Below are 17,555 nucleotides of genomic sequence, written 5' to 3'. Positions count from 1 at the left end.
AAAAAAAAAAAAAAAAAAAAAGCTGAAATATTAAATATAAATGAAAAATCATCAAATATTTTAGTTAGATTTAACTTTTAAACTTGTCTATTTAAGTTACTGGCTACTGAGGCCTACAAGTAAAAATGAATTAGAGGTGTGTGTTCTTGTAGTCACTTTTGTGGTATCAAAGTTTATCCGTTAACCTTACATTAACCCCAGTTACTTGAACGCCAAAAGGAGGAGGAAAGTGTAGATGTTAATAACTATCTGATGCCTAGGAATTTGTGAGTCTCCTTTTATGAATTAGAGATTACTTTTTTGTGTATCTTAGTGTAGTTGGAACTATTAAATTCTGTATTTGGATCATTCTAGTGGCTTGAATTAAAGTAGGGTGAGAAGTTTTTTACCAAACTTTTTGTCATTGAGTTTTGTCTTGATCAGAGGACCTGATTATGTTAAAACTTCTTAGCATACATTGGGTGTTTTGTTGAACAAGGTCTTTTGGTGAGCTAACTGCCAGTTTATCATCAGTAGAATTGCAATAACCGTTTGTTTTATGGAATATTTAGCTAGCACTAACAGTAAGTTGTTTCTACGTATTTCAGTTATTTGGAGTTGGCTTTATTGCCTTGTTGGCAATTCTTGGATGATCAACCTGTTGTCGTCATACAGCGCTTGGTGATGATGGCTAGAGGAATAGCTGATCCTTTGGCATCTGCTTATTGTCGTTTGTACTTGACTCATTGTGCACAGAAGTTGCCCTCGTGTGATATAGGTACGTCAAATTGGCATACAATTGGTTTTCACATATTTGTTGCTTGTGTGGCCAGGAGGGGGTGACTATTACTTATTCCTGCGGGGTTATTTTTCCTGTTCCTAGTGTCTGGATTTATTGAGTTCAACCCTATAACATTATTTGTAGGGTTTTATATATTTTCCTACTGCCTCTTCTATATAAGTAGAGATATTTCTTGTAATTTCTTTGGTTTATACTTCTTTACATTTTTTATAGCTTCCCTGTACTAAAAAGACATGTATACATGAACTCTCTTGTGGCCAGTTGATGGACGTTTTTAACCTCCCTTGGCTTGGGGTTTTGTTTCTTATCAAAGAAAAGGAAGAGTTGATATTATGGTTGCTTCATTTGAAAATGTTTATACGTGAGTTTGGAAAGCAGATGCTTAATATTTTTCAGTGTAATTGCTGTTAGATGTATTATATTCTTGCTATATGATGCTAGTTTCATAATTAACTTCACATGAATTGGAAAGAACATGTTTATAGGCCAAGGAAAAGTTTTTAAGCCTGGGCATAAGATTTCCTCAAATTTCTTAGTCGAGTTTCTGGTTGATGCATAAAGAATATTGAATTGGCCAATTTTTGTTCTAGATGTGCTACTAAAATGATGATTTCATTCTTATCGTGAGAATCATGCACTTGTTACCAGGATTGCTAGTGTCATGTGTCAATGACACGAATGCTCAATTGAAACATTTCATACCAGCAAAAGAAACCAAAACTGGCAGTTCTACGGATAGCAAAGTCTTGCTTGTTGGTGTGATAGAGCCTACAATCGAATATATTGTAAAATGCATATTTAAGAATGTCTCTCAGGTATGCTGTCTTTGAGTATGAAATGAGGTGTTTGCAGTTTTTACACGGGGTTACATTCTGTCCTGAAATTGTCCTAAAATAGACACGAAACCAGTTTGATTATTTACTGTATACACACTCGATATCAAAATATCGACCACAGCTCTTTTATTCCGATTCAGTGATTTTGGGGAGGAGGACACAAATTTGAAGAAGACAGGAGAAATTAAAATGAAAATGTTTAGAAGTGCAGATGGGGATGTTTTGAGATTATCAATTAAGTTGATTAACAATGTCGGAAGAAAGAAGAGAAGTAATTTGAAAACAGAATTAAATTATATATGAGATTTAAAAGAAAGAAGCGAGAAAGGATGAGAGGAAAAATGTGGAAGAGATTCTCTAGAACAAGGGCATTTTTCAAAAGTGGAAAGAAGAAATCGAAACCACTATCATTTCTAACGAGCAACTTATGAAAAGTATCATCCAAAACATGGAATTCGAGAAATCAGTGAGCCCTTTGAAACCTTTTCAAAAACCAAAATACATATTACGTAATGTTCAAGCAACAAAAATTTAATTGACTGATATTCATCGTCTTGCCAATTTCTTCTTAAAGAGACAATTAGAGGGAACACTTATAGCGCTTGGACTGGGAAGAAATATGGAGAATTCACAGTGTGTCTCAATCGTTCTTCATTACATACTAAAGGAACTTCCTGTTGAAGTATTAAGCTCGAAGGCTATGGAATTTCTCCACCTTATTGATCGCAGCAACGATTCATCCTTCCGTCAGGTATTTTTTATCTGGAGATATGCAAATTAGTTCCTCTGCATTTGAAACCATCAAAACCAGTGCTGCAATATTTATGAGATTTTCATAATGGTCATTTATGTTTTTGTAGTGACTTTTGGATCTTTCAGTTTTCTCATCTTTCTTTTGGTTCAGTTCTTGAATTACAGGTTACATGGGATCAGGCTTTGTGAAAGGAGACCTCCTGTGGATATTGTGGATGCCGTAATGCATAATGTACTTGAGGTAAGAAATTATATTTAGTTTCATTTTATGTTTCTTCAGGAGAAGTTTTGGAGAATTATTTTTTTTATTATTTTTAAACCAAAAAAGCTTGAGCTAATAGATTGGAGTAAATCAAACTTTTTCAGTATATCATTAGTACTCCACTTGTAGGCATGAAAATTAGCATAAGGTCTAACAAGAAAATAATATTGTGAGGCTTGAACCCCATACCCATGGGATACATGTAAACTAGCAAAATATATTATTAGATAATGCTGTATATCATTTCATTCGCTAGCCATCTATATAATTCTACCTCAGAGTATAAGAAGTTGGCCTAGGTGCCTAAACTAGTAGCTTCGCTTTAGTTACAGTATGAAATATTCACTCTACCATTAAAAGTAAAACAATTTCTTTGATCCAATGTTGCGGCTTAGGGAAGGAGATGGGTTATTCTTTCTTTCTTATCCTTTTTGCATATCTAGCCAACAATAACTAGTTGCTTGAAGTAGTTTTTTCTTTTCGGTTTTGCAGCATGATGTTTTTGCTCCTCTTACCACATGAATGTATTTACTATACCAGGTTATTGCGCAAAATGAGAGCCTCGACGAGTATCTGACAGTCATTGATGCCTATTTGGATATTGTACTTCAAAATCATTTGGTAAACTTGAGCCAACACATGACCTTGATTAGGATCATTTATTACTTCATTATCTTTTTGCTTACATTATATTACCTCTAGCCTTTTGCATGAACTGTGTCTTCAATCCTTTTCTATGAAAGAGAAAAGAGAGAAAAAAGAACTGTGACAAATCTTGGTCATGTAACTTCCTGGCATATCCCCTTTTTCTTGCGAGGGTTGATCTTTTTCAGGCTGAGATCCTGGCCATTCAGTTTGTTCATTCTTCTTCTTAGAGAGAGGAAAAGAAAAAAAAAAAAAAAAAAAAAAAAAAAAAAAAAANGAGACCACAAGGCGATGGTGGTGGCAGTCCCTAGAAATGCCTTTTATTTTCACTGTACCACATTTCAAGTTATGAATTTTAAATTGATGCAACTGTTCAACTAACAAACTAAATGCTTTCATCAGTTTTTGAAAATTAGTCGACTTCATATTTTTCTTCAGCTACTTTGACTTGTCATTTTGTTCATTTTTATGAGTTTATCATGATGACATCGGATATTGAAGTTTTCACTCGACATCTTCCAAAAGATTCTCCTCCCCTGATATCACTTTTTGTTCAATATTGTGTTTCAACGCATCTGAATTTGAATTATCATGAACTTTCCAGGATAGCCGTGTAAAAACGATTTTAGATGCGATTTCACAGCGAACATGCAATAGAGGGATAGATGAGAATGGACTCCTCAGTTTGCAGTCAATTATGGGGAAGCTTCTTTCTCATTACCAGCATTTGGAAGATGTATTTGCACTAGTATGGATCCTCGGTTCTTATCAAACTTCTTCTCCATGTTTCTGTTCTTTGTATTGTTTGTATTCGAGCTACTATAAGTAAATTTATAATAATCTAATTACTTTTAGATTCATATATGCAAATCGAGAGTTTGACGTCCTTATTAATTGCCAAGTCTCTTGGATTTCTTTCTTCCTAGAGCCATTTTCTGGAGATTTTGGATTTGCTTGTCGGAAGACCAAAAGGCATTATCATTATTAATATTCTTAAGATGGCTACAAGGTAACTCTTCATTTGTTTTTGGTCATTTATTTATTCATTTTCTATATATATGTGCGAATGTCAATTATACTACTTCCTGAACCATAGCTTTTTGCATTGGCCTTTGAATTCTATTTCTGGTGGTACCTGTAAAATTATTATTTCATTGGACAGGAGCTCCTATATACGTGATCCAGCAACCGTAGAATTGCTTTTTGAAATTTCCCAGGCTCTTAATGATAGCTTTGATTTTGCCAACATGAAAGATGATGAAAATCAACCAGCACATTTGCTTTCTCGTTTTGTCCAACTGGTAACTGAGTTAGTTGATATCTTCGGTTCTGAGATTTCATTTTCTGTAGTCTAAGGGTTTTTGGTGGCTTTGTATGAATTTCGTCGTACAGGTGGACTTTGGGAAAGAGAGGGAGCGCCATCTAGCATTCCTTGTTGAGTGTCGTGGAGCATTTGGTACCATAGATGAGGTTAAGGTGGGGCATATTTCCTTATTGTAAAGTGATTGACAAATTGACCTTTTTCTATCCTGATAGCTTCTTGCAGTTTACTGTATAATTGATGTAAATCAGTAAAAGAATTTCTTGAAGAAATTTTATTGATGAAAGTCCATCTTACCTAAAAGGCAACAAAGACCTTAAGTAGGCTAATCTCACAATCAAACCGTAACTTAATAAATCAGTATATAACTAACTAAAAATGGTAACTTAGAAACCCGGTTACACATAAAATATCCCAGCCTGTACAAAATACAGAAAACTTAATAATGTGTTCTACTTATTACACCAATTACTGTATGAAAACGAGATTCAGGTCTTTTGGAAGGGAAGGTCATCCGTTGTGTCAAAGCTTGAGGGGATAATGGGTTTCAGAAGTTGAAGCATTTAGACTGGTTAGAACTGTGTCATCTGCAGTCGAGTCTGGGGGTTTTTCCAGCCATCAAGTCCCCTTCCCCGAGGGTGCTTTGATACCAAACACTGATGAAAATCAGTAAAAGAATTTATGGAAGGAATTTTTTTGGATGAAAGTCCATCTCACATAGGAGGCATCAATGGCTTTAAATAATCTAATCTCACTATAAAACCGGTAACTTAATATACCAGTTATAATGAACTAAAACAGGTAACTGACTAATCCGGCTACACAAAATATCCTAGCCTATACAAAATACGAAAAACTTAATAATATGTTTTACTTATCTAATGATTATTAAAGGCAAAAGTTAACAAATACACCGAAGGTCACTGTGATGTCGAAATATCCCATAAGATGGATTCTTCTTTCCATACCAGTCTCAAGTCTCTTGATGTTGTTGCTTTGACTTACTTTCAGGACACTCTCGTGCATTGTAGCAATGGTTTAGCAGTAAAGGCTTTAAAAGATGCGAAGAAGCATGGCAATTTTGTCAAATCCTGCATAGCGTTTTCTGAAGTCACATTACCGTCAATATCAACTCATATTAAGCAGTTCAATCTTTACCTTGAGACTGCGGAGGTAATTTTATCTTTCCTCTGTGTTGATGTTATTATTTGAAAATTGTAAACACTTGCTAATCTCTCATATAACTTCGTGGCCGTGCTATGAAACTACTCTCAAACCTACAGTGGTGGACACTGAATTAGAGAGTTGCATAAATAACCAGATCCGTTATTCATTTTCTTATGTCAGGTTGCTTTATTAGGTGGTTTAATTTCTCATTCGGGTGATTTAATAGATTCAGCAATCAGCTGTTTGCACAATGTGGACATTAAGGAAGGTCAGTTCATCACTTCATTTTTGGAAGCTACTGCAGTTTTTATTTCTAACATCACAGTCAAAAATTCCATTGGTTGATCAAACTTAAATTCTGCCAAAGAGAATTATTTGAGAAACATGCACATTACGGCTACAATGATTTGAGTCTTTTTTTTCTTTTAATTTAAATGGACATATTTAGCAACTCTATATTTATGCTTCATCAGTTTGCTCTGCATAAATGTTTGGATTTATTTCTAATTGAGCGACATGTTTCTGATTCTCTATTATTGGCATCCAATTATTTTCCCTATTGTTTAGAGTGGTTTGCATTCTTCAAATAAATATCATGTATCAAAGTAATAGAAGCATTAACTTCCTTGTATAGGCTCCCGCGCAGCAGCCGACGCTGATCTTTTACTCTCCTCAATTCAAAAGTTATGCAGCCTCTTGGTTATGCTTCCTGGTAGTAAAATTCTTTCAATTTTTCTTATTTTGATAAAAGAACTTGCTATTATATCTTAGTGCAATTTTTATTTTTCATCGTGCTAAAAAACCGTATTTATGAGCTTTAGTAGACTGCCAAGTATCTTCCCCTCTATCCATTTTCAAAGCAATATCTTAGGTTGAAAACTTCAACAATAAGACTTCAAAGAAATTCATTACAACCCAACTATGATATAACTTTTCAAATGATGAAGATTGAGGCTTGCATATGTTCACTTAGTTCTCTTTTTAACTTTTAATGGAATAAAATTAAATTTATTCCAACAATGAAACAGTAAGATACATGATGACGTTTTGCACAGGAGAAAAGCTCAATGCAAGGAAGGAAAGAATAATAAGAAATAAGAATAAAAATTCATTAATAATTATACCAAATTAAGATATTTACAGCTAATATAAACTAACAGTCCCCTCAAGCAATTTTAAATATATTTTCCACTGCAAGCTTGTAAATCATTCTATCAAATTGTGCTTTTGGAAGATAAGGAGTACATATCACACCCATATCAAATTTCTCCTTTTTGAAGTGTTTGTCAACTTTGATATGCTTTGTCCTGTCATGTTGAACTGGATTATAGAATATAGAGATGACATGCGTGTTGTCGTCGTAAACTTGCATAGGTGTTCGTATACAACTTTCACTTCTAAGCTGCATGTGTATCCATATTCCTTCATAGATACTGTGAGCTAATGCTCTAAATTCTGCTTTAGCACTATTTCTAGCTACAACAGTTTATCTTTTTGCTTCTCCAAGTGACTAAGTTTCCTCAAACAAAGGAACAATAGCCAAGGGTTGACTTTCTATCCATTCTACTTCCTGTCCAATCTGCATTAGTATAAACTTCAACCTGTAGATGGCTATACTTTTTCTTGTAGTTCCCTTTTTAAGCAACATACCTTTTCCTGGAGTTCCCTTTATAATATTTGGATATGTGTGAGACAAATAAATGAGTTTTTCCTCAAGTATTTGGTATTGTTCTTTATCCTTTACTTATTCATCTTTTGCAGCTTCCGATTTCAAATTTGGTTCAATAGGAATCTTAGCTACCTTGCACACAAGCAAACATGTTTCTCCAAGTAACTCAATGATATATTTTCTTTGATTCAGAAAGATACATTTTCTAGTTATTCCAAATTCCATTCCTAGGAAGCACCTTAGCACTCCCAAGTCCTTGATTTTAAAGGCCCTGGCAACTTTTTCTTTAAAATGGTAAGTTCTAGTTCATCAACATCTATAAGAATGATGTCATCCTCATAAACAACATTTCAACCTAAAAGCTTAAGTTGATAAGTTATGGTGAATTTAATTATATCAAATACTTAACAAATCAAAATCGCAAATAGCGTATAAATGATCACCTTGACTTTGAAGAAATTCGAAGTTCGCAACTACTTTCCCAAGAGTAGCAATAACACTTCCACATGCAACTAATAGCAAGAGATATAGACTGGCCTACTTGCTTAATACTTTTTTTTCAAAAAGAAAAAGAAACATAAAACTTTCATTCAAGAAATAGAACTGAAAGACACAAAAGAGTAGCAATAACAAAGAACGACAAAAGCTGAAAAAATGGGAGAAAAAAAGGACTTTTTAAAAGGTCGCGGTGTACTAAACGACAAGGAAGGAAAAATAACTAAAGATATGCATTTATTATATATTATAANTTTATTGATAGTTAATTGGGTTTACAGTTTTTCTCTCTTTTTAGAGAGGTACATGTGCCTTTTATAGTAAAAGCTAGCTAAATCCCGGGATACTAGATAACAATACTAAAAAATAAATCTAACTAAATTCTTAGATATTAGGTAACAATATAGATATAATTAAAGTTAGGGTTTACGCCGATATAATTAAGGTCATTCCTTCAACACTCCTTCTCAAGCTGTGGAATAGATATCATTCATTCTCAGCTTGGATACTAACCATGAAACATTGAGCTATGAAGTTCTTTTGTTAGTATATCTGTCAGTTGAACTATGAGGGCACATAACTAATGCAAACTATCCCTTTCTCCAATTTCTTCTTGATAAATTATCGACCAATTTCAATATGCTGTGTCATATCACAGTGAATGAGATTATGATTGATGTGTAATATTGATCGCACGACTTCGACGACACAACTTCAACGGTAGCTATAAAGATTCTGAATAAATTTGGTCAAGGTGGAGGATTGGTAGCTATGAAAACTCCAAATAAATTTGGTTAAAGTGGAAGATTGGTAACTATGGAGGCTGCGAATAAATTTGGTCCAAGATGGAAGATCGGTAACTATGAAGGCTGCAAATAAATTTGATCTAAGGTGGAAGATAGCTATATAGGCTACACCGATTAATGAGACCTCCCAGAATAGAATGACTTTGATATCATGTTGCAAGTGTAAATTATATTGCTCATATTCTTTCTTCATTTTCATTTTAAGAGAGGTAAGCATTCCTTCGACATTAATTAATATTTATTGAGCTTTGCACCATGACACCAACCTGCCTGATTTATTGCCCAACTGTTTGGGAGTAAACCAATAGAAAATTCCACACGATGGTTTTCTTTGATTATGTTAATTTAGACTCTTGCACACACATGCACGTATGCTCGCACAGTTACTCAATTCCCATACCTTTGCCTCTCTTTTGAAGGTAATCCTGATCATGGAAGTGCATACTTCCCGAAGATTTTGGTATCATTTGTAAATGATATACCATGGTGAGCATTTACTGCATCATAATTGTTGCAAATCTTATTTCATTTTTTTTCTACTTCACCACTATCATTTGTACATGGGTTCTTGAACATCAATGCAGGATGACACCTAAAATGAGGACGAGGATTTTATGTGCTATACTTTCATTGTTGGCTACATGTTCCCAAAATAGACTCCCATATCATGCAGATAATGGACTGGTATGTTGTCTCCTTTAGTTGATATCTCGAAAAATATTGTTCTCCATTCTAAGATCTTCTTACATGATACGACGACGTAATATATTTAGCAACTTTCCAGAGATGTGAAATTGATTGATGAGCAACATATGAACCTCCTAATTTTTAGAACCAACAAAATATCTTTGCTTGTTATGAAATGAGTCTGAAGTTCTATCTCTGTTGCAGTTCTGGGGTTCGAACAATGTCTTCTTCGGCGACTCGGCCTACTTGCATGAACTTGTCTCTTTGTCTGAGCTTATTGTACAGAATCTAGTTAATGCTATTCAGCAAGAGTCTTCTGGGGTAACTATGATTTCCACTTAATTGAAGTGCTGTGAAGGAAATCATTGGATCATTGTTACTAACCCTCTGTTCTGATTAGGCCGCACGTGGAATACTGGCGCTTGAAGTTTGTGATTCCATCTTATCGTCTTTCACTGTAAGTTCCCATCAAATTTTTAGACTTGAAAAATATCTTCCACCTAATATTTCCAATCCTTTGATATAAAGATAATCATTGGCGAGACATTTCTGGAATTAATGCAGAAAGATCCCACGTCGAGAGGGGAACTAAACATTCCTTATAAGGGTATGGAAACCTCTCCTTAGCGGACGCGTTTTAAAACCGTGAGGCTGATAGTGATACGTAACGGGCCTAAGCGGATAATATTTGTTAGTAGTGGGTTTAAGCTGCTAGAAATGGTATTAGAGCCGGACACCGAGCGGTGTGCCAGCAAGGACACTGGCCCCCCAAGAGGGGTGGATTGTGAGATCCCACATCAGTTGGAGAGGGGGAACGAAACATTACTTATAAGGGTGTGGAAACCTCTCCCTATCAGACGTGTTTTAAAATCGTGAGGCTGACATCGATACGTAATGGGCTAAAGCGGACAATATTTGTTAGTAGTTGGTTTGGGCTTGGGCTGTTACATAGGTAATCAAGCATTTTAATTGCCATTTTGGTCACATTCATTGAGGAAAAATAGAAGGGAAGTACGAAGTGTATATCGTTTTAAACACAATCACAAACTTTTTGAACTTATATTTTGTATCAATATCTGGTTCATTCTTTTCTCTTAAATTGGTGGGTGGTCGATTAGGAGCAAATTATACTTTCCCTTCCAATTGTTGTAACAACAATGGTTGGTGTAACAACCCAAGTTCACTGCTACTAGATATTGTCTTCAATGGACTTTCCCTTTCGGGCTTCCCCTCAAGGTTTTTAAAACGCATCTGCTAGGGAGAGGTTTCTCCACCCTTATAAAAAACGCTTCGTTCCCCTCTCCAACTAATGTGGGATCTCACGCAAGAACTTGCAAGTTTCTATCGTAGATATTGTCCTCTTTGGGCTTTTCCTTTCGAGCTTCCTTTCAAGGTTTTAAAAACGCATCTGCTAGGGAGAGGGAACGCTTCGTTCCCTTCTCCAACCAACGTGGGATCTCACACAAGGACTAGCACGTTTCTTGTAGAAACTCCGTGAAATTACTAAATAATCATTTTTTCCTCTCAGTGCAGAAGAAACAGTCTAGCATATTTTCTTCTCATACTTTCATCTTCTTGTATGACAGCTAAAAGACGAAACATATGCAATTTGCTCCAATCTGATGGGGACTGCTAAACTGTGTATGAGTGACCGCAACAAATATTTGCAGTCAACCTTCCAACGCCTAGAGGAGAAGTCACAATCGTCAGTGAAATGCTGATGGGAATGTGTAGTGAATATTACGTGAATCAATTGGGCAAGTAGCCTGGAAATGGCCCCATAGGTTGAGATTGATTTACTCATTTGTGTGATTTTAGTGGTAGAAACTAAAAGTTGATGGGTGAGAATGAAAAAATGTAATAGTTGAAGCACTTCAGTTGAAAATGGGATAAAAAATGAGGGACCAAATTGCAATTAAGCCAAACTTGGTCCCCAAAAAAATGAATAAAAATACTTGGTGTCCCTGCATGCTGCAGAGTTGTAAAGGGGTAGCTTTTTATTGCAATATTTTGCCCTTTTCATTTGCATCTTTATCAAGAAATCATGACGACAGCCTTATGCGTCAGTGCTTCCAAAAGCCACTATGCAAAATGGAGCCGAGTTTCTTTCACAACTTGAAGGTCGTGTACGTTCAAGTCTATTACTAATATATATTATTTACTTTGGTTTGTTATTCATTGCTAATAGATATTATTTGCTTTTCTTTGTTATTCATTGCTGTTAGTCTCTCGATTTTTAAAATGTATTTAATTTTTAACAAAAGAAGAGGTTTTAAATGGATACTAACAATAGAATAGAAATCGTTAAAAGAAACTAAACATTAGTACTAATAAATTATTATTCATAGTTTAAGAGTATTATTGAAATTTTTAAAAATTCAAAGATATTTTTTAAACATTTTTATAAGTTTTAAGGGTATTGGTGAGACAAACCATAAATTTTAGCGAGATTAAAGAAAAGATGGACGTCTTTTCAGAGCTATACTAGAAAAAATATTCTTGTGATAGGGCCCGTTCGTGGTCAGAAATATAGTGAAATCACACTTCTTATTCTTTCTTCGGACCCTTCAACTAGGAAAGATGTTCGCTCCTTAAAATATCACATATACATAGACGTTCTTTCTTTGGACCCTGCAACTAAAAAAGATGTTCACTCTTAAAATATCACATATACATAGATGGGAACGAGTTGCATTGCATAAAGATGTTCACTTTTTAAAATATCTCATATACATAGACGGGAACGAGTTGCATTAAATATGCAAAAATATTTATAGAATAAGGATTTGTTTTTGTTTTTTTAAGTTTAGGGGTTTAGGGCTAAGCCCCTGTTGGCAAAAAGAGGCAATTCTGTAAAAAAAATGGATTATGGAAGGGCCTGCAAGCAAACCCTAAACCCATATCATTTGGAATTACTTCCACGTTACTCAATTCACATTTTCCCACCCCAAAAACCATCCATTTTCACTCTCACCCATTACAAGAGATTGACCCTATGGGCGGAGCAACGATCTTCCCCACCACGTGNCTCTCTCTTCTTCTTCTCTCTCTAAGATTTTGTACACGTCATCAATTAAAAAAACATTATTGTATTACACCTTTACAAAACTAAGGGAACAAATGGAATTATGCTCGGATTGATAATGAGCTATGTTCACGTGACAAAAATATATCGATATACTATTTGAAAGGATGTCAGGGAGGTGTTCGTGGGTTCTGGAGTTTAGGGCATTTTAGATTCAACCCTATATACTCTGGGTTATTCTATTCTTGAGATTGCTCTTATTCGGATATGGTCTCTGTTCATTCATACATCCCTTCTTTACTTGAGTGTCGCGCATTCAAGTTTGTATTGAAAATGCGAAAGTACAAATTTAAAAATAATAATAAAAATGAATAATTATTCAAAAGAATTTAATATAAAATTGGATTATTATTCTTTTTTAAAGAATTTATTATGATATTATATTTTGAACAAAAATTAGTTGCCCAACTTTTAAAAAAAGTTAATTAAAAAAAATAATTAAACTTGAAAATAATAAAGGAATCAAATGCTTTTAGCGCCGCAAAAAAAGGAGAGACGGGAATATGCTTATTATGCTCATGCTGCTTGGGTAAGGTCATAATGGTAAATCAATCAAATCTGGGGGCCACACTAACGTTACCGACCTATTGTACGCACAGCTCCACGCGTCGTCACGTAACTGGCTGTCTCTCGATACTTGCTAATTCTATACTCTTTTGTTTGCTGGCCTGTCTTCTCCTCCCTCCTTCCGCCACGTGGCACTTTTATAGTCATTTCAATTTTGCCCCTTCGCGCTCCCTACGAACTCCACCCAACTTGTCGTTATGGCCGGTTCCCCTTTATTTATTTATTTATTTATTTATTATTATTATTATTATCCAAAATAAACCCTTTTTTAAATAATTAATTAATAATGATTTTAAAAATTAAAATTTTACTAATAATAATAAAAGTAGATATAATTACAGTTATGTCCTCAGGCTGTTAATTTGATTAATTATTTTTTAGTTACAAAAGTATTATAATTAAAAATTAAAAGTTTGTGAATTCAAAAAATAAATATATTTAAATAAGATTTTTATTTATTTATTTATTTATTTATTTATTTATTTTTGGTTACCATCGACAAAGACGCGGCGTTGCGATGGATTATATAAATTCATAATCTCTTCTTCCTCCTCCACAATTTCATCTCTCCCTTTCTTCTTCTTCTTCTCTCTCTGCCATGGACTGGACCAGAGGCCCCGCCGTCGGCCGCGGTTCGTCCGCCACCGTCTATTTGGCCACCACCACCACCTCTTCTTCCTCCTCGCGCCAATTCGCTGTCAAAACCACTGACCTCTCTACATCGGCGTTGTTGCGGAAGGAACACGCTCTTCTCTCTAATTTGAACTCCCCATACCTAATCAACTGCTTTGGTTTCGACGTTGAGATTGAGAGCTCTAAGTCGCCGGTTTTCAATCTGTTTATGGAGTATTTACCGGAGGGGACGCTGTGGGATGCTATTCAGAGACATGGTGGACGGATGGAGGAATCGATGATCGGGGCGTATTCGCGCCAGATTCTCAAAGGATTGGAGTATCTTCACGCGAATGGATTGGCGCATTGTGATATCAAGAGCCGGAATCTGTTGTTGAGTGGTGAGGGCTTGAAAATCGCGGATCTAGGTTGTGCGAAATTTGTGGAAGGAGGAGGAGTTTCTGGAAATGGAGTTAGGGCTTTTTCTGGTTCGCCTGCGTACATGGCGCCGGAGGTTGCGAGAGGTGAAGAACAGGGATTTCCAGCGGATGTTTGGGCGTTTGGATGTACGGTCATTGAAATGGCTACTGGTAATCATCCATGGACAGGATTGGAGGATCCGGTAACAGCGTTGTATACGATTGGTTTTTCCGGCGAGGTTCCGGAGGTTCCGCGGTGGTTGTCGGAGGAAGCGAGGGATTTCGTCGCTAAGTGTTTGATAAAAGACCCGAAAGAACGATGGAGTGTGAAACGGCTTCTTGAGCATCCGTTTCTTCAGGGATTTGATTCTGAATCCGAAATTGAATGTTCGAGGAGGAAAACGACGAGTTCTTCTCCAAGCTCTGTTTTGGATCAGAGCTTTTGGGATTCAATGGAAGATTCGGAGACTCCATTGAAGGTGAGCCATCAAGCTTCTCTGGCGGATTCTCCGGCAGAGAGGATTAGAAGCTTGGCTGGAAATTTGTCTTCCAATTGCGATTGGGAAGGGGATGATGAACGAGATTGGTTCTTGATCAGAAACAACGACGTTGGCGGAAGAAGCCATGGAAATGGATCTGTGAGCTCAGATTTTCCTCAAGAAGAAGAAGAAGAAGAGATGGTAACATTGAACTTAGAATTTGAAGAAGATTTAGTGTCGTTCTGTTTGGTTGATGATGATTTTAGTATTATGAACATTGAATTTGAGACTGATTTCATGTTGAATACTGTGCAATTTGTAGGATCAAACGAGTATTGTTCTTATTCATTAATGCAAATTGATCGATTGTTGCCTCATAATCTTCTTTCAATATGTTTCCAAATTTCTACAAATCTCATCCCCTTGTTCAAGAATCATAGATTGATCAAAGTTTTTTCAAGTCAATTCAAGAACAATAAATCCAAAATACATTTTTACAAATTTGAAAAATGATTGAGATAATTTGAAGGCAAGTTAAGGTCACAAAATTTAAATGAATTGGAGGAATTTATTGATTTTATTTTACTTTTTAGATTACTTTATTTTTATTCTTTCTTTTTCTTTTTCTCTCTCCTCTCTTTATCCTAGCATTTTTCTCATGGTATTATTATTATTATTATTATTTTCATCATGGCTTGTTGTCGTTACCGTTAATTGTACAGTCGTTTGACAAATGGCATCAATGTTCGAGTCAAACATTGGTTAATTAAAAGAAAGATTCTGGGTATGAAAAATTAAAAGTAAAGTCACGATGACTTATGCTTAAAGTGGATAATATCATACTGACGTGTAAAGTCTTATTCTTTTAGTGGGAGTCATGCATTTATTTTAACTTAACCATGTCGATAGAATTCTTAATTGTCGAACAAAAAAATTGTGAGTCTCGAACGTGTAGTCATCGTGTGACTATGTGACTTACGTGTCAAACAAAAAAAATTGTAAGACTTGACGGTGTTTGTGTGAGCCTCGAAGGTGTGGTAGAACTTTATTAAACTAGCAATGTGTTCGAGAGAAGTGGAGTGATCTAGAATAGTGCTAGATGGATAGATGACTGCCTAAGGGGAGTCTTTTGGAAAACTTCACGAGAGCTTATGCTCGAATGAACAATATCATACCCGAGTAGACGTTTGTTGTTTCTATCATTTAACGTTACTTGAAAGGTATTAATTTTATTAAGAGACGAACAAAGGCAAAAACTAGCAGACATTTAGGGTTGGATGACCTCTCGGATTGATTTAGATTCTCTACTAGTTAGGTATAACATCTATACAAACGATCGTTTGGTCAATTCAAAGATAGTCCACCAGACGAGGCACCTTGACAATCCTTTCACTTGTAGGGCCAAACCATTATGGTTGACTCTCATCCCTTCTTGACGGGTTAGTCTCGTAATCAATTTTCCTTAATTTTACGCTTCAAACTTTGTTTTGTCTACGCAAACTTTCACGTCTTTGTATTTTTTACATCATCTTACCCAATTAATTAAAAATACATAATTCAAAGACGAACGTTAAAAAAAATAACAAATCAAATTAAGACACATTATTTAACTTCAAATAAAAACGACGTCATTTATAATTTAATATATATATATATATATATATAATTAAAATAAAACAAGTGTGAAATTACACTTTAATCCATTAAAGTATTTGGATGTCATTCTCAACATTGGCCTTTGATTTAAACGTGGGATTTCAAATTTCGTTTTCAAATTTTTAATCATTCCGATATCGTAAGAACAACCAAAAAGAAAAAGTTACGTAATTTCTTTTTATTAATTATATTAATTATTAACGGGAAGCTGATACGATAATTATTTTTTAAAATTTTAACTATTAAATTAAAAAAAAAAATTTGTATACAAGTCGACGTAGCACCCATCACGTTTATAATTATATGAATTAATTGATATATGTTAATGAAAATTAAATTAAATTACAATTTAAATATTTTTTTAAAAAGTGATATGCAAAATTTAAATGTATTTTTATTAATTTAATCGGTTAAATTTTGTAGGTGGGTTTGTAACATATTCTGTTCACATTCAAGTGGTTTGACTTAGATGTTGAGTTGACTTGTGGTGGAAACTGCCCAGCTGTTTGACTTAAATAAAATAATAATAAATAATAAAATAACCATTTTGCAAAGTCAATGAATTTATTTGTACTTTTTTGTCTCAATTCCATGAATCAATTACCTAAATGTTTTCAACCATTAATGGTGCATTGTCCATAGTTTATTTATTTATTTATTTCATATTTTATTTAATGATGAGGACCATATATTTTCAATATTAAAATGAGTTGACACTTCATAATGTCAACCCCTACTCCTAGGTTGGAGGACAAAGTCATTGCTACTCAAGGTCAACTCTTTTTAATGGGCCCAATAAATAAATAAATATATATATAATTATTGAATTATGTTGGATTTAACTTTTTTTTTTAATGATATATTTAATATAATATTATTGATTGATTTATGAATATGTTTTTTTTTTTATAAATTTTGTAGAATAATTATTTACAACATCATAATATATTATATTTTAACAAAAATTAAATTGATTTTATAACATAAATTAGTATATTTATTATAATTTTTAATATAATTATGTATTTTAAAATTTTAAATTAAAAATGGATAATAATAAAATATTTGAAATTGTTGAAGTTCTTCCATTAAATATATGTCATAGTTTCATAAAATGTCCATAAAAAATAATTATTTCAAATTTAAAATAATAAATTAACTAATTGACTTTTGAAACCAAGACATTGATTGTATTAATAATTAATAATGATTGAATTAATTATGTTGTTTTTGTGACTTTGAAATGTTTTTATTTAAATGTATTTGAACAATGCATGAAAAAAGTGCATATTTTAACATTTTTTAAATGGACCAA

The 17,555-nt window shown here is 34.1% G+C and overlaps 2 protein-coding genes across 2 annotated transcripts in view; both read left to right on the top strand.

Annotated features, from left to right (window-relative positions):
• The window catches only part of LOC111788824 (UPF0505 protein C16orf62 homolog), an 18,197-nt gene extending 6,789 nt beyond the window's left edge, over window positions 1-11,408 (top strand). Inside the window, exons 7-23 of the mRNA XM_023669355.1 lie at window positions 588-757; window positions 1,430-1,596; window positions 2,192-2,368; window positions 2,522-2,611; window positions 3,173-3,253; window positions 3,882-4,025; window positions 4,204-4,286; window positions 4,440-4,578; window positions 4,670-4,753; window positions 5,610-5,771; window positions 5,946-6,033; window positions 6,400-6,477; window positions 9,155-9,221; window positions 9,320-9,419; window positions 9,627-9,743; window positions 9,823-9,879; window positions 11,009-11,408. Of these exons, the coding sequence (XP_023525123.1) occupies window positions 588-757; window positions 1,430-1,596; window positions 2,192-2,368; window positions 2,522-2,611; window positions 3,173-3,253; window positions 3,882-4,025; window positions 4,204-4,286; window positions 4,440-4,578; window positions 4,670-4,753; window positions 5,610-5,771; window positions 5,946-6,033; window positions 6,400-6,477; window positions 9,155-9,221; window positions 9,320-9,419; window positions 9,627-9,743; window positions 9,823-9,879; window positions 11,009-11,143 (1,939 nt within the window). The 3' untranslated portion in view covers window positions 11,144-11,408. The remainder of the gene's footprint in view (window positions 1-587; window positions 758-1,429; window positions 1,597-2,191; window positions 2,369-2,521; window positions 2,612-3,172; window positions 3,254-3,881; window positions 4,026-4,203; window positions 4,287-4,439; window positions 4,579-4,669; window positions 4,754-5,609; window positions 5,772-5,945; window positions 6,034-6,399; window positions 6,478-9,154; window positions 9,222-9,319; window positions 9,420-9,626; window positions 9,744-9,822; window positions 9,880-11,008) is intronic.
• A 2,237-nt stretch (window positions 11,409-13,645) lies between these two features.
• On the top strand, window positions 13,646-15,097 carry LOC111787673 (mitogen-activated protein kinase kinase kinase 18-like). The gene has a single exon (XM_023667690.1). It carries the CDS (start codon window positions 13,673-13,675, stop codon window positions 15,095-15,097), a length of 1,425 nt encoding a protein of 474 aa, XP_023523458.1. The 5' UTR covers window positions 13,646-13,672.
• Window positions 15,098-17,555: the final 2,458 nt, after the last annotated feature.

Source organism: Cucurbita pepo, chromosome LG02, assembly GCF_002806865.2.
Source record: "Cucurbita pepo subsp. pepo cultivar mu-cu-16 chromosome LG02, ASM280686v2, whole genome shotgun sequence".
Taxonomy (NCBI): domain Eukaryota; kingdom Viridiplantae; phylum Streptophyta; class Magnoliopsida; order Cucurbitales; family Cucurbitaceae; genus Cucurbita; species Cucurbita pepo.
This window is presented reverse-complemented; position numbering and strand designations above follow the sequence as displayed.

Excerpts from the sequence above, each read along its gene's own strand:
- LOC111787673 (XM_023667690.1), top strand. The coding sequence starts at position 13,673 with ATGGACTGGACCAGAGGCCCCGCCGTCGGCCGCGGTTCGTCCGCCACC.